Source organism: Taudactylus pleione, unplaced genomic scaffold, assembly GCF_031769625.1.
Source record: "Taudactylus pleione unplaced genomic scaffold, aTauple2 ptg000290l, whole genome shotgun sequence".
NCBI lineage: Eukaryota > Metazoa > Chordata > Amphibia > Anura > Myobatrachidae > Taudactylus > Taudactylus pleione.
Window position 1 is genome coordinate 2,651,406 of NW_028284692.1, and position 15,189 is coordinate 2,666,594.

The 15,189-nt window shown below is 47.0% G+C and overlaps 1 protein-coding gene across 1 annotated transcript in view; it reads right to left on the reverse strand.

Annotated features, from left to right (window-relative positions):
- Positions 1-1,160: 1,160 nt before the first annotated feature.
- MYO15B (myosin XVB) overlaps positions 1,161-15,189 on the reverse strand; it is a 96,300-nt gene continuing 82,271 nt past the window's right edge. The window contains exons 42-44 of the mRNA XM_088482689.1: positions 11,847-11,980; positions 4,676-4,816; positions 1,161-2,027 (exon numbers count right to left, since the gene is read on the reverse strand). Coding sequence (XP_088338815.1) covers positions 1,965-2,027; positions 4,676-4,816; positions 11,847-11,980 — 338 coding nt within the window. The 3' untranslated portion in view covers positions 1,161-1,964. The remainder of the gene's footprint in view (positions 2,028-4,675; positions 4,817-11,846; positions 11,981-15,189) is intronic.

Sequence of the window (15,189 nt, forward strand, 5' to 3'; positions counted from 1 at the left end):
CACTTTAGAGACATAAAATATGCTAGCACACATGTTCAAGTACCCCAAATTTGACTGGACTACTTATTTTCACCCACAAATACTGCTTAATGCCATTCTTCACCACTTGTGCAAAGACGCTAATAAGAAGCTATTGAAACAACTTAAGTACCCCAAACAGTTTTATGAGGGCTATTCGGACACATCTACATTGATCCCCAATGTTAGTGCATCTTTTTGGGGGTTTCAGGCTGATTTCCCCAATTCTAACAGCACTTTCTGCCTGTTCTGAATTCGCCGCTTGCAGTTTTTGTGTAGTTTGTAATTGAATAGCGGGGATGCGCATGATAAGTTTCCGAATCCAAAACGAGTGATGTAGGCAAAAAGTCAGGCAGGCGAAACTTTTCCGCGGATGCGAAACTAATTGAATACGGCCGTATGTATTTGTTCTCTATGTGTGTGTCCAAGGGGTATATTTACTAAAGTGCGGGTTTATAGAAATGGAGATGTTGCCCATGGCAACCACTCAGATTTTACTTCTCATTTATCTAGCACCTTTTAGAAGATAATTGCTAGCATCTGATTGGTTGCTATGGGCAACATATCCATTTCTATAAACCTGCACTTTAGTAAGTATATCCCCATGTCTATGCTGCGTATCCACTATGCGATGTTACTGAGCGATTGCACAATTATGACATCGTAATCGTGCAATCGCTCAGTAATTGTGCACAAATCTGACACTATTATGTTGGAAACGACCAGCGATGCGTGCTCCCGCTGGTCATTTCCGATATCAATTATCTGCCGAACATGCTGATCAATCTGCCGATAACGACAGATAGACCATGTTCGGGGACGATTGATGTGCCTACACTGAATGATCAATCGTTCAGCATAGGCACTGCAGGGGGAATGGTAACGATGTTGTAATCGTACTGTCATGCTGGTATCTGCTAGTGGATACACGGCTTAAGTTAACTGGGCTGCCTTGCTTTCTATTTTACAAACAACATGGATGCACTATATGTTTGTGGAAGTAGCTGCCATGTCAGTGCAAAGCTTCCAATAAGTGTCCACGTTTTAAGTGTTATCCCTTTCCATCATTTTGAATAGTGGTAGTTTTCCAATTGTTATGTTTATTGTTGTCTGATACAATTTTATTTTTTATTGTTCGTTGTTTGGCTTTTATGTTAAACTATGATTGCTGTGGTGGTGATATTCAGTAGACAGTGTTTTTCTCCCCTTTATTATTGGTTTACATCATATCTGTATTATACTTCTGAAACTTGCTTTTATTAAATTATTTCCAAAACATTGTCATCAGCATTTGTCATTGTAAGAAACCGTGCATATGACGAAAATCACGACACTATTATAATCACAGGCTCATGCTTGTGAAGGACAAAGGGAACAGTCTATCCTATTTGGGAATAGCACTGTACCCTCGTATGGTCTTAAGGTGCCCACACACTGTCAGATATTTTGCACAATTTGCCGATTTTGATGTATCAGAGCGACAAATCATGCAAAATATGTGCAAATAGTGAGTGTCCACCGACAATAACTATGCCTATGAGCGTACCCGTGGGTCTTCCATCGTATCTTCAGATCTTACTTACTGCAGTCAAGATCTGTCAGTCTTGTACATCACCCACTGGAAATCGTGAAGAACACATGAAGGATCGTTTGTCAAAATGAACACTTTATGCATGATATCGTTTATCCAGGACTGCTAGGGAGCATCGTTTGCGAGTCGTTCAGTGTGTGGGCACCTTTAGAGTGAGAGTAGGATTATAACCACAACTGATACTAGTCCAGTGACCCACATTGAACACTTTCAGGACACCAAGGACATTGCCAGTTGTATGGTAAATTTTGTACACATATTTATATAAGAATGAGCGTAGGCTTTTACTTTAGATCATAAAAACTTTTACAATGTAAATAAAGTGTTTATACATTAGATCAGGAGGTCTCATGCTCTATGCAGCTGTTGACTCTTGGTATTCCATGATTAAGGCTAGTATGTGGTACAGCTCTTTAGCCTGCAAGAAAGTAAAAAAGCATATTATTTATATGGCTGAAAAAAAGAAGAATCATTGGGTTTAGTTTGTAGAGTTTACTGCTTATACATTTTCAGCATTGATATTCTAAACTTCGATTTCTGAGCTCCCTATAGTCAAGAGATTCTATGATTAGTGCTCAATTTCTTTTTCATGGAGATAATGTTGTATTCAGCCATTGCTTTAATAAATATGTATTGACAGTGCACACTGATAATCTCTATATAAAGTATAATTTTAAAAAGTGACGCAATACCCTGGCCCAGCCAAACTCCACCCATGTCCATAAAGACATGCCCACATTCCACCACGACAATACTACACACTAAGGCATGCCCCTTTCTTTTGGAGTCCAATTATTGGAATAGTTCCATTTAAATCCAGACTATATTTGCATTCTATATTTGCATTCTGAAACGTAGTACCTTAGCCACAATGGTAAAAGAGGAAAATAAAAAAAAAAAACATTTTCAGTCCACGTCCCAGTGTGCAAAATATTTCCCCTACATTACAAAGAGCTTTGTGCAGTGCCTGTTTTATCCTGTACCGGGCTGTAAAGATGTATTTGACACACATTGCCTGCACAGATGGACTCCTTTCATCAAAAATGTCATTATATGAAGGACACAGGCACAAAGATGGGAGGAACCTGGCACTTTCAACTTTTAAATGTTTTGAGAAAAGGTTTCTCTCCCTGTATACCCCAGCTGCCTCTTATCTTCAGTTTTTAATAGGTGCACAACAGAGCCAGGAGCTGTTTTGTTAGACTGCAATCCAGTCTGATGGAAACAATATCAAAAGAAGAAAAACATTCCTTTACTAGCACTAGAGGGGAGTGACTGTGATAATAGAGCAGACCCTCCAACGTGACTTTTTCCATCACGTACAAAATGCTCTGCTCATGGAGATTTCTTCTTAATTGATGAGAAAGGTGTTCAACTCAGGTGGCTGCAATCCTAAATTAACTAGTTCAACACAGGTGACGGCAATCATAAATTAACTAGTTCAACTCAGGTGGCTGCAATCATAAATTAATTAGTTCAACACAGGTGACGGCAATCATAAATTAGGTGGGAAGTACAGGAGCAGAGTATTTTGTACCTAATGGAAGGGGTCATATTGGAGGGTCTGTTATACCCCTTTCACACTGAAAATTAAATTACAGCGGTATCAGATAGAAAATGGCAAAAAACCTGGCATGCAAATGCCAGGTAAAAGCCGTGTTTTTTGCCATTTTCTGTCTGAAAGTGGTATAAGAGAAGTTTTAAGCTGGGTACACACTGCACATATATATCTGCAGGTGATGGTTGTTCATACACACTGTTCAACCATCATCTGTGTTCAGGGGGACGGGTCCCGCTGGCCAGGGGTGTGTCGCGCTCCCTCTCCGCGGCTGCAAGTGTACGGGTGGTCGGCTGATATATTGGGCATCGGCTGTGCAGTGCAGCCAACGTGATATGTCTGTGAACGACGTTGTTCACAGACATATAGCTGGTACACACTGACCGATGGGCACCCGATATATTGGCCGATCAACCCTCCTTTTGCAGAATCGTTTTAGTTCAGGTAAATTGAAGAGTGAGCCAAAATTCCTCCACAGCGATGTGAATGATTGATCTCCAGTTATTGGAAGCATTTTGTTGCAGTTGTTGCTGTTACAGGTGGCACAAACAATTATTAACTTTAGGGGAGGCAATTGATTTTTCACATGGGTCATATAGGTGTTGAATAACTTTTCCTTGATCTGAAACCGTTCAGCCCATTAAGTTTGCATGGGTGAAAAAGGGAGGTAACGTCTATTTCACCTCCAGGCGCCTGGTTTGATCTTACACCATTGGGAAGGGGGCAAAATCTTTCATGCCGCTGTACCTGTTAATTTTTTTTTTAGGGACAGTTTAATTTAGTAATGTGCTGTCTGTGTCAGTTACATTTTCATTCCTGTACTGGAACATGCTTGTTCTTTATCCTATTCTTCCTCCCTACATTCTCTAATGGCTGGGAAGGGAAATTTGGCCAGTGGCCTCCTGGGTATGGGCAGTGCAGTGGCAAAAATTTGCCTTCTTAGAATGTCAGGCAAAACATCTGTACAACTGTGAATCAGCAGGCCAACATCTGCATTGACCTGTAGTTGGCCCTATGGCCGAGATATGCCTTGCTTGAGCTAGCATCGTAGCTGAGTCTATGGTGGAGCTCTCTAGGCAACTAGTTGTGAACAGAGGGCATAGTAGTGACCTAACCTGTCCTGTTGCAAGGCAACCATCTGAACGGGGGGGCAGGATTCTGGTCACTTGTCAGTCCACGTTCTAGGGTCAATGGACTCAGGAGAAAGCTGCTTTGCCTATAAATATCCTGGTGCTCAGGACAGTGTTCAACGCCCTTGCTGGATTTCAGTCTCTTCTACAGGGTGGACTGGTGAAGTTACATATCCACTAACTTAAGGTATGTGAAGTTTTTATTGCATCTTGGTTAAAAGGTTTTAATGTGATTTTTATTTTCATGTAAACACCAATACTGAGTCATAATACTCATAGTGAAACATCTTTGAAAATGCCCCAGAAATACATTATACTTTTACCTCTGATGACATGAATTAGCTATTTCTTATATTAGCCATGTTGACAGCCACTTACCTCCTTGAGGTCCATCCACAGAGTGCGAGGATTGCTTGCTGTGCCATAATGTACCTCCACTCCCGGCAATGTGTTGCTATCCAGAGGGCGCATTGTACGCATACCCTGGACTTCTTGTAGGTTAATTGTCATGCGTGGTTGCTGTACACAAAAGATCAAGTTAAACTGAAATATACATTCCTAAATCTATTTAATAACATTACACACATTCACTTGTGTATCTTGCTGCAAATGTAATTATATAGTTCAAAGTATTTCCCATCCTCAACAATTTCAGTGTATAACAGAGAAGTCAGGGAATAAGCAGCTGCCCTGACACAGCTTCTGAAGTACTATTAAAATTCAGAATATGTACCGAATATAGTATTATATAGAAATGCCACATAGCCATCACCTTGACATTAAGGGGGATGCAGTTGTGATGTGCGGCCGTGCAGACCACTGCTAATTAAGATAACCCAACATCTCAGATTTTCCTGCGGTGCAAAGCAAATTCCCCAATGTCGTTGGTCACAAGGTGCTGGAGAAACAGTTGCCAGCGCAGGATAGCTATCCCCACTAACTGAATACCCCCGAAGAGTTTTCCTTCCATTTTAATGAAGGTTTCTAATCTTACAGACAGAGTGTGGCATAAGAAATATATAACCTTTTCTGCTACCATTACTTTTCGTGTGTATATCTATATAAGCCCAAACAAAGTAGGCATTACTTTTTTTTTTTTATAAAACTAGTTTTAGCAGGTAAGCCTAGCTATCATTCTTCAGTGATGTCACTGGTTACTAGTGATTTGATAGACTGAATTTTCATACATATAATGTCTAATCTGCAGTATGGCTACCTCCACTGCATGTAGGTGACAGGTCGACTTTTACTGTAATGTGTCCAAGCAAGAAAATAGATGAAAGTTTACTTTAATCTGTTTAATTTTGTAGTACTGTGCTTGAAAACAAGAGATATGGTAAGAACTTACCTTTGTTATCGCTGTTTCTACGAAGTCCATAGGGTCCACAGGGTGACCTTGGGGTATAGCTGGATCCTCGGGCACCACGGAGTTAAAGCTTTTAGCTTCTCCCAGGATGCACTTGGGTCCATCCTCCTCTATACCCCGCCCCCGAGCCACAGGCACCTCTGTTGGTAAGCAGCCAAGGCCTGGAGCAAGAGACGATGCAGAGAGAAGGAAGACTGGAACACACAAGAACCATACTCACAGAAATGGGAGACGGAAAACCGGTGACCAGTCACAGAGCCCCTATGAAGCCAGGTGCGTCAGGGTGGATGCCCTGTGGACCCTATGGACTTCGTAGAAACAGAGATAACAGGTAAGTTCTTACCATATCTCTTGTTTTCTACTTCAGGGTCCATAGGGGGTCCACAGGGTGACCTTGGGGATGTCCCAAAGCAGTCCAACTAAGGGCGGGGACGCTCCTGTGCTGATAGGAGAACCCGGCGCCCAAAGGATGCATCCTGAGAGGCAAAGGTGTCAAACGCATAGAACCTCAAAAAGGTCTTAATGGAAGACCAGGTTACACAGCTGAACAGCAGAGGCGCCACGGCTAGCAGCCCAAGAAGGGCCCACAGACCGAGTGGAATGAGCCTTAACAGAGGCTGGAACAGGTAAACCCTCCTGCATATAACCCTCAATAACAACCGAACGAAGCCAACGGGCTAGTCTTTGTTGGTAGGCCAACCCCTCTTGTGAAAACCAAAGAGGATAAACAAAGAATCCGACTTCCTCACAGAACTAGTCCGGTCCACATAAACCTGGAGTGCACGGACGTCTAAGGAAGCCTCCCCAGCCGAAAGATCAGGCGACTGAAAGGCTGGTACAACAATTTCCTGATTAATGTGGAACCTGGAAACCACCTTAGGCAGAATCAGGACGAGTGCGAAGCACCGCTCTGTCCTGAAGAAAAACCAGAAAAGGGGGACGACAGGAAAGCGCCCCCAAATCTGAAACCCTCCTGGCAGAAGCAATTGCCAAGAGGAAAACCATCTTAAAAGTTAGCCACTTGAGCTCCACTGATTCCAAGGGCTCAAAAGGAGGACCCTGTAAGGCCCGAAGAACCACCGCCAAATCCCACGGGGCCACAGGTGGCACAAAGGGAGGCTGGATTCTTAAAACACCCGGGAAAAAGGTGTGTACGTCCGGCATAGCAGCAATTCTGCGCTGGAACCACACCGACAGAGCAGACACGTGCACCTTCAGTGAGGAAAGACGTAATCCTAAATCCAAACCCGACTGAAGGAAAGCCAGAATACGCGAAACCCGGAACACCTGGGGATCATATTTTCTGGCCTCGCACCACTGAAAGTAAGTGTGCCACACTCTGTGGTAGATCCTCGCGGAAGCAGGCTTGCGCGCCCTCAGCATGGTGGTAATAACGGAGCTAGAAAAGCCCCGAGACCTCAGGACGGCTGTCTCAAGAGCCACTCCATCAAAGATAGTCGACCCAGATCCGGGTGAAGACAGGGCCCCTGAGACAACAGGTCCCGCCGTTGAGGTAGGAGGTACGGAGCGTCGATGGACAGGCTCCGCAGATCGGAGTACCACGGCCTTCTGGGCCACGCTGGGGCCACCAGGATCAGTGTGCCTCCGTCCTGCTTGAACTTGCGCAGGACCCGAGGCAGCAGAGATATGGGAGGGAACAAGTAAGCCAGGTGAAACAGCCATTTCACCGACAGCGCGTCTAGCAGACTTGCGCCTGCGTCCCTTGTCCTTGACCTGTACACGGGCAGCTTGTGATTGTGACGGGACGCCATCAGGTCCAGCTCTGGCAGCCCCCACTTGTCCACGAGTAGTTGGAATACCTCTGGATGAAGCGACCATTCCCCGGGATGCACGTCGTAACGGCTGAGGAAGTCTGCCTCCCAATTGAGGACTCCCGGGATGAAGACTGCCGAGAGAGCTGGAAGATAGTGCTCCGCCCAAGCCAGGACACAGGACACCTCCGACATCGCAGCTCGACTGCGAGTCCCTCCCTGGTGATTGATGTACGCCACCGTGGTGGCATTGTCCGACTGCACCTGAACGGCCCTTCCGTGAAGAGCAGTGCCGGACGACTGCAGGGCTCTGTACACTGCCTGCAGTTCCAGGATGTTGATGGGAAGAATCGCTTCCTCCGCCGACCAACGACCCTGAAGTGACAAGGAGCCTGTCACCGCCCCCCAACCCCGGAGACTGGCATCTGTCGTGAGCAGAACCCATTCCGGGATCCAAAAGGGGCGCCCCTCGAGGAGATGAGCCGTCTGTAGCCACCAGGCCAGGCACAGACGCACCTCCGAGGACGACACCAGCATCTGAGAGCGGATCCTGTGTGGCAATCCGTTCCATTCCATTCTCTGCAGGGGCCTGGAATGGAACCGGGCAAACTCCACCATGTCGAATGCCGACACCATGGACCCCAAAACTCTCATCGCTGAGTGCACCGACACTCTGCCCCTGCTCAGATAACTGTGAATCCGCAGCTGTAAGGAGGAGACCTTCTCTGGAGTCAGAAAAATCAGTTGCTGACGAGAGTCCAGCAGGGTCCCCAAATGAACCATCCGCTGTGATGGGATGAGGAAGGACTTCTTCCAGTTGATCAACCACCCGTGCGCCTGTAGACAAGCGACCGTCAGGTGGAGATGCTGGATCAGTACCTCCGGGGAGCTTGCCAGCAAGAGGAGGTCGTCTAGATACGGTAGCAACGGTATCCCCTGGCTCCGAAGGTGAGCCGCCATGACCGCCATCACCTTGGTAAATACCCTTGCTGCCGGGGAGAGACCAAAGGGTAGAGCCCTGAATTGGTAGTGGTTGTGGAGAATAGCAAACCGCAGAAACCGTTGGTGCGATGTTGCTATAGGCACATGGAGGTAGGCGTCCTGGATATCCAGGGAGACCATAGAATCTCCCGGTTCCATCGCCAGAATGATGGAACGCAAAGTTTCCATCCTGAATTTGGGAATCCTGAGAAACCTGTTCAGGGATTTCAAATTGAGGATGGGGCGATGAGAGCCATTGGGTTTCTGCACCAGAAACAGTGTAGAGTAATACCCCATCCCACGTTGAGATTGTGGTATGGGTATAATGACCCCCGCCGTCAGCAAGGCCTCTATGGCCTCCTGAACCTGCAAGGCCTTGGTTTTGTCCTGAGAAGGACTCGTGCAAAAAAACTGGCGAGGGGGCCCGTGCCGAAAAGACAGGGCGTACCCCTGGGAGACCACTTCTCGCACCCAGGCATCAGTGGTGGTATTGTGCCAGCACTGGGCCAATTGAAGAAGTCGGCCTCCCGTTCTGGTGTCCCCCAGAGGGAGGCCCGTCCCATCATGCAGAAGGCTTATCTTCTTGCTTGGAAGAAGGACGCCTAGCACCCCAGGCTTGCTTCTTTGGCTTTGAGGCGGTCTTGGTTGCGGACTGCCTCGGGAAGGACTGACCCTTTGCCTTGCCCTGAACCCGAAAGGAGCGAAAGGCAGAGCTCTGGACCTTAGCAGGTGTCGTAGCTGAAGGGAGGAAGGCTGACTTGGATTTTGCCAGGGTATCTACTATTTTGTCCAGGTCCGGACCAAATAGTAACTCTCCATTAAAAGGTAAGGCCTCCAAGCCTTTCTTAGAATCAGCGTCTGCTCTGCAAGACCTCAACCACAAGGATCTGCGAACAGACACTGCTGCTGCCGAAACCCTAGAGGTCAGCAGGCTAGCATCCAAAGATGCTTCTCCAATGTAGGAAGCGGCATCTCTCATCTGTCCTAACAACGCCCTCTGGACATCCGGAGCTTCATCCGTAAACGTATCCTCCAAGGCGTTGGCCCAACCCTCAATGGCCTTGGCCACCCAGGAGATGGCCATGGACGGCCAGGCTACAGCCCCTGAGAGAGAGTAAATAGACTTTAGACAAGTCTCCACCTTCCTGTCCGTAGGATCCTTCAGCGAGGATATAGACGGCAATGGCAAAGTAGCACTCCTGATGAGGCGTGTTACATGGGAATCGACCGCAGGCGGAGTTTCCCATTTCTTACAATGCGCCTCCGGAAATGGATAATTGGATGCCAACCGCTTCTGTGGCAGGAATCGCTTACTGGGCGTCTGCCAGGCCACCGCCATGTGATCCGTCAACTGATCAGACAAGGGGAACGCTGCAGAAGTAACCTTAGCTTTTTTAAAACTAGGATACCTCGACTTGGGAGCGGGTGCCTCATCCTCAATCAGAAGAATGGCCCGCACCGCCCTAACCAGAGCCCGCACATTGATGGAAAACTTAGTGTCTACCTCCTGGACTGAGGCATCTGAGGCTGAGTCATCCTGCACCTCACCATCATCCGAGGACCCCTCAGAGTCCGAAAAATGCGCAGTCTGCACCATAACTGTGCGTTTAGACGCCCTGGAGGGCACGTCACTGCGCAACATCGACTGAAAAGCCGAAGATGCTGCCGCCAAATCTTGGACAGTGTGGGAAAGCGCATCCACCCAGGGTGGAGGAGCTGCCACAGGAGCCTGAAACGGCACCACAGCCTGCTGCGCCACAGGGGTGGACTGTATATACATTGGCAACCCCGCATAGGGACCAACAGGCTGAGACCCCAGGGGAGTCTGCAATAATTGTGGGACACCCGGGGAATGGGGGATGGTAGGCTGGGGCAACGCCCTAGTAGGGACGGCAGTCGGGACCGACAGACGGTCCGCAATGGACACCAGCACCTGGGAAAACATCCCCCCTGGTGGCTCCTGCGACATAGGAGGTTTAGACGTACCAGGGACCGCCTGGCACCGTCTGCACAGGCTGTCCTGTGACAAATCCTCCCTATCCACTCCTGCAGAACAGAGCCTGCAGGAGAACAATACCGGAGCCACGGAGTGCTCAATCTCCTCCTCAGACATGACAAACTATATAGTTAAATATACAGTTATGACACAGGAAGAAAACGTGCGCACTCACCAGTGTACTGGACAACAGCCCACAATATGGCCCTGTGTAGCACACAACTGTATGTGATGGACCTCACAAATACGTGATCTATATAAGTGAGGTCAGTAGAAACACCCTTCCCCCGCACACCTGTAGGGCTTGTAGGAGAAGGAAAGGGATAGGTATAGGCTGATTGTAAGTAGAAATTAGCACAGACAGGCAGCACTAGCAAAAGTATATCTTCCTACCATGCAGGAAGATATACTCACTGCACCTTTCCACTACAATCAACCTGCCCAGATTCAGTGTCTGGGAGGGCTATAGTGCTGTGTACACTGTCCTTTTGCAGGGGAGAGGTACACAGGGGGACCGGTCCGCGTGCTCCCTGAGAGCATCTGCGCTGCCACTGGAGAAAATGGCTGCTGGAGACCTCAGAGGAGGAGTGGCCGAGTATCTGAAGCTCAGCGACGCCAGACTACTAGCTGAAAGGCGCGCTGAGCTGAGGGGAGGAGCCGCTAGACAGGGAAGGCTTCCTCCCCTGGCTAGCCATTAACCCCCGGGTTGCCGGCATCCCGCTTGCCGCATTATTTACCCTGGTGGTCTAGTGGCCTGGCGGGGTTTGCCTCCAATGGAGGGGGAGCCCGCCGCCACCGCTAGCGCTCCCGGTCTGTCCCCTAGACCGGGGGCATGGGTCTGCATTTAAAAGGAACCCGCGCACCACCGCTAATCAGCGGTGGGCGGCTTACCTTGATCTCCCCGGCGTCTCCGGCAGCAGTCCCGGGGGAAACCAGAGACTGGCTAGTACAGACTCTGGCTTCCCCCGCCGCAATCCCCAGTTCAGTGCTGGTGTCGCGGCGCCAGCAGGGAGAAGGAGCGGCAGCATGGGTGGCTACCGCTCTGGAGAAAAAAACTGTAGAATAAATAAAAAATAAATTTGACTAAGTTAAAAAATAAAAAGCTTTAGGGGGCTGCTCCCCCCCCCGCAGGGTGACCCGACTCCGGCCAGGCACCATCTTAAACTGAGGTGCCTGTGGCTCGGGGGCGAGGTATAGAGGAGGATGGACCCAAGTGCTTCCTGGGAGCAGCTAAATGCTTTAACTCCGTGGTGCCCGAGGATCCAGGATCCAGCTATACCCCAAGGTCACCCTGTGGACCCCTATGGACCCTGAAGTAGAAATGTAATTAACTATAACTACAGTATACGTTGTGGTTATTAGATGCTTTCATACCATTTTAGGGAAGACAATTTGTTTTATCTATAGGTACACACAATAAAGCAATTGGCATACCTGGCTGTTGTTTTCTAGTATTAGAAGATGTTGTTGGTTGACCGCCACAAAGCAAGGGGTGATAACTCCAGGCTCACTGATCCTTTTTACGGTGAATATGTTGTATGCAAACAGAGGTAGTTCAGATACAGTTTCTAAAAAAGACAAGAGGAGATCAGCTGTGCACCTGTAACCCAATTTAGACACATGTTGCTATATTGGCTGCTAGTTGTATCATTTCCCACTGATAAAATTGTACTTATTTTGTTTTGTATTATATTTTTATGTTACTATGTTTTTCTAATATATTCTGTTTCTGGACAAGCAAAGTCAGGTATTTTTGGTTACCTTCAAAGAAATGTTTACGTTAATCATTGTATGGCACAGGATGTGTCCAGTATGATAATAGGACTTGGTAAACTGCATTTTGGCTGTTTTAAAGCGCGGCAATGTGTGTTCCTGTAGACCATTTCGGCCCTTTAGTGTCAGATGAGAGGTTGTTTGGCTGACAGGAAGGGGTCAGATATTGGTGTTGGAGGTGCTTTAATACTGGTAGATGATTCAGCAACTAACATGACATTATATTATATATATTCTATATAAAATAACTTTTTTTTACAAAATGTATTAGTAGGTAAATGGGAAATGATCCTGGCCAGGATGAACTAAAGGAAAAATTTATGTTTTCATATGTACTAAGCCCCGGCTGTCGATGCGGAGGGCAACGCCAGGTATTTCTGGCGTTACTCTATAGAAGTTTATGGGTTTCTTACCGCATCCCGCTCCCCGCCACCTCGCAGTTGCCCAGCACCTCTCCCTGCTGGCCCCTCCTTACCTCAGCATCCTGCGGGCTCCTCCTGGGTCCCCCGCCTCCTTTTCCTAATCTTCCGGGTGCAGGGAGGAGGAGGAGGAGCCCAGGACTTCCTGCAGAGGTCACCAGCAGGAAGCTCCTGGGTCTAGGAGGGGGAGGAGACCCACAGAGACCCCCTCACCCGGCGGCGGCAGCAGCTTTTCAAAGGGCAGCTCGTATCGCAAGAGCTGTCCTTTACAATACTAATCGCATATGTTAGTACATATGCAATTAGTATTTTTGCAGTGACTGGGCGGGATGTACACCACATGGTTAGTACATCCCGGCCCCTGTCTAAATAAAATAGAGGATCTATAAATGTTTATTCTGTGATTTATTGTTTGACATTTTGTTAAGTACTAAAATAAATCCAAAGTACTTTTTATTTATTTATATATTATCATTACTACATTTTATTTATAGGGTGCCGTACAGAGAGTAAAACAATAAGACAATACAGGGTAAAACAGTACAGTACAACTAGCACTACAAATCTCGACACAGCCACTGATGCAGTGTGTGTAATAAAAAAAATACAGCATCAGCTGAAACCTGTAGCTGTCAGCATTGGTGCAAATGACAGGTCTAGTTTGCCTGAAAAAAACAAAAACATATTTTTGGGATCCATGGGCAGAGAGCTCAAAGAGGAGGTGTAGCAGGTGTGCAAGAGCAGTAGGTGATGAGAACAGGAGGAAGGAAGGCACTGCTCATGGAGCTTACAGGCTAAAGGGAAGGGGGAAGATAAACAGAAGACATAAGGAGTGAGCCAGTGTAAGGGGAGTTAAGAGGTAAACTGTGGTGACATGGTTAAGTGGAGGATGGATATGCTTTTATTAACAGGTGGGTTTTCAGCGCCCGCTTGAAACAATGCAGGCTGGGGGACAGTCTGATGGAACAAGGGAGATCATTCCAATGGTGGGGGGCAGCTTGGGAGAAATCTTGAATTCTGAAGTGAGATGTGGTAACCAGAAAGGAGGAAAGGCAGCAGTCATTGGTCAACCGGAGAGGGTGGGAGGGAGTGTGTAAGGAGATGAGGATGGAGATGTAGGGAGCTGTGGAGTTGGAGGGAACCTTGTACGTAGTAGTTAGGAGTTTGAAAAGGATTCTGAAGGGGAGCCAATGAAAGGCTTTGCAGAGAGGGGAGGCAGATGTGGAGCGGCGGGAGAGGAAGTTAAGTCTAACTGCAGCGTTATGTACAGATTGGAGAGGAGCAATGGAGCAGGGGAGTCCAGTGAAGAGAAGGTTGCAGTAGTCAAGGAGAGAGATGACCAGTGAGTGGACAATGGTTTTGGTGCATTCTGAGAGAGGAAGGGTCTGAGTCGAGCGGTGTTGCAGAGCTGGATAAGGCAAGAGATTGAATGTGGGAGGTGAATGAGAGGGAAGAGTCAAAAATGACTCCCAGGCAGAGGTGTTAGGGAACAGAGGAGATAGTGGTGTCGCTGACAATGATAGAGATGTTGGGAGGGGAGGAGACTCTAGATGCAGGAAAGACAATGAGTTCAGATTTGGCCATGTTGAGTTTGAGAAAGCTCTCTGACATCCAGGAGTAGATTGCCGAAAGACACGTAGACACCCAAGATAGAAGGGAAGGGGAGAGATCAGGAGAGGAGATGTACAGTTGAGTGTCATCAGCATAAAGGCGATACTGGAGGCCAAATGAACTGATGAGTTCACCCAGCGAGGAGGTATACAGAGAAAATAGTAGAGGTGCAAGGACAGAACCCTGGGGGATGCCCACGGGAAAGATGAATGGAGGGGGGGAGGTGGAACCAGAGGTAGAGACAGAGGAGCAGTTGGCGAGGTAGTAGTTGAACCAAGAAAGGACTGTGTCAGAAAGACCAATGTGTCTCAAGGGTGTGCAATAGGAGAGGGTGATTCATATCATGGTGTCAAAGGCTGCAGAGAGGTCCACTATAATATATATATATATATATATATATATATATATATATATATATATATATATATACATACACACACCCACTATCTCTATGTGTCTATCAACTCTATCTATGTTTCCTGAACAAACTTGTTTGGATATATTAAAAAATTAAGTAATGTCTATTTAATTATAAATGGTTAAAGATAATTTTCATTAGCCTGAAACTCTTTAAGTGCTGGTGTTCAGCGGTCTATTCTGAAATGGGGATGGAAACTAGCAGTTTTATTAAACATGACAGTTGCTGGAAAACACCAATGCTTATTGAAGTGGGTTTTAGTTTATGAAGACATGACCCTAAACAACCCTCCACTGGTGTGCCATTGTAGCATCAAAACAGATTACTTTCTTCAAATTGACCCTAATGCCCCCAACTTGTCACCTAAAATTAACGCTAATCTTTCTAAGGTCCATAATCCACCATTAAAACTGATTTACAGGTGCCATCCTGCAGTCCCAAAGTGTGTGTCTGCACAAATCCTGTGATTATTTGGCATTGTCAGTGAAACATTTGTTGACACATACTGTAATTATGGTTTGCTCTGGCATGACCACGTCATAATCAGGTACACTCA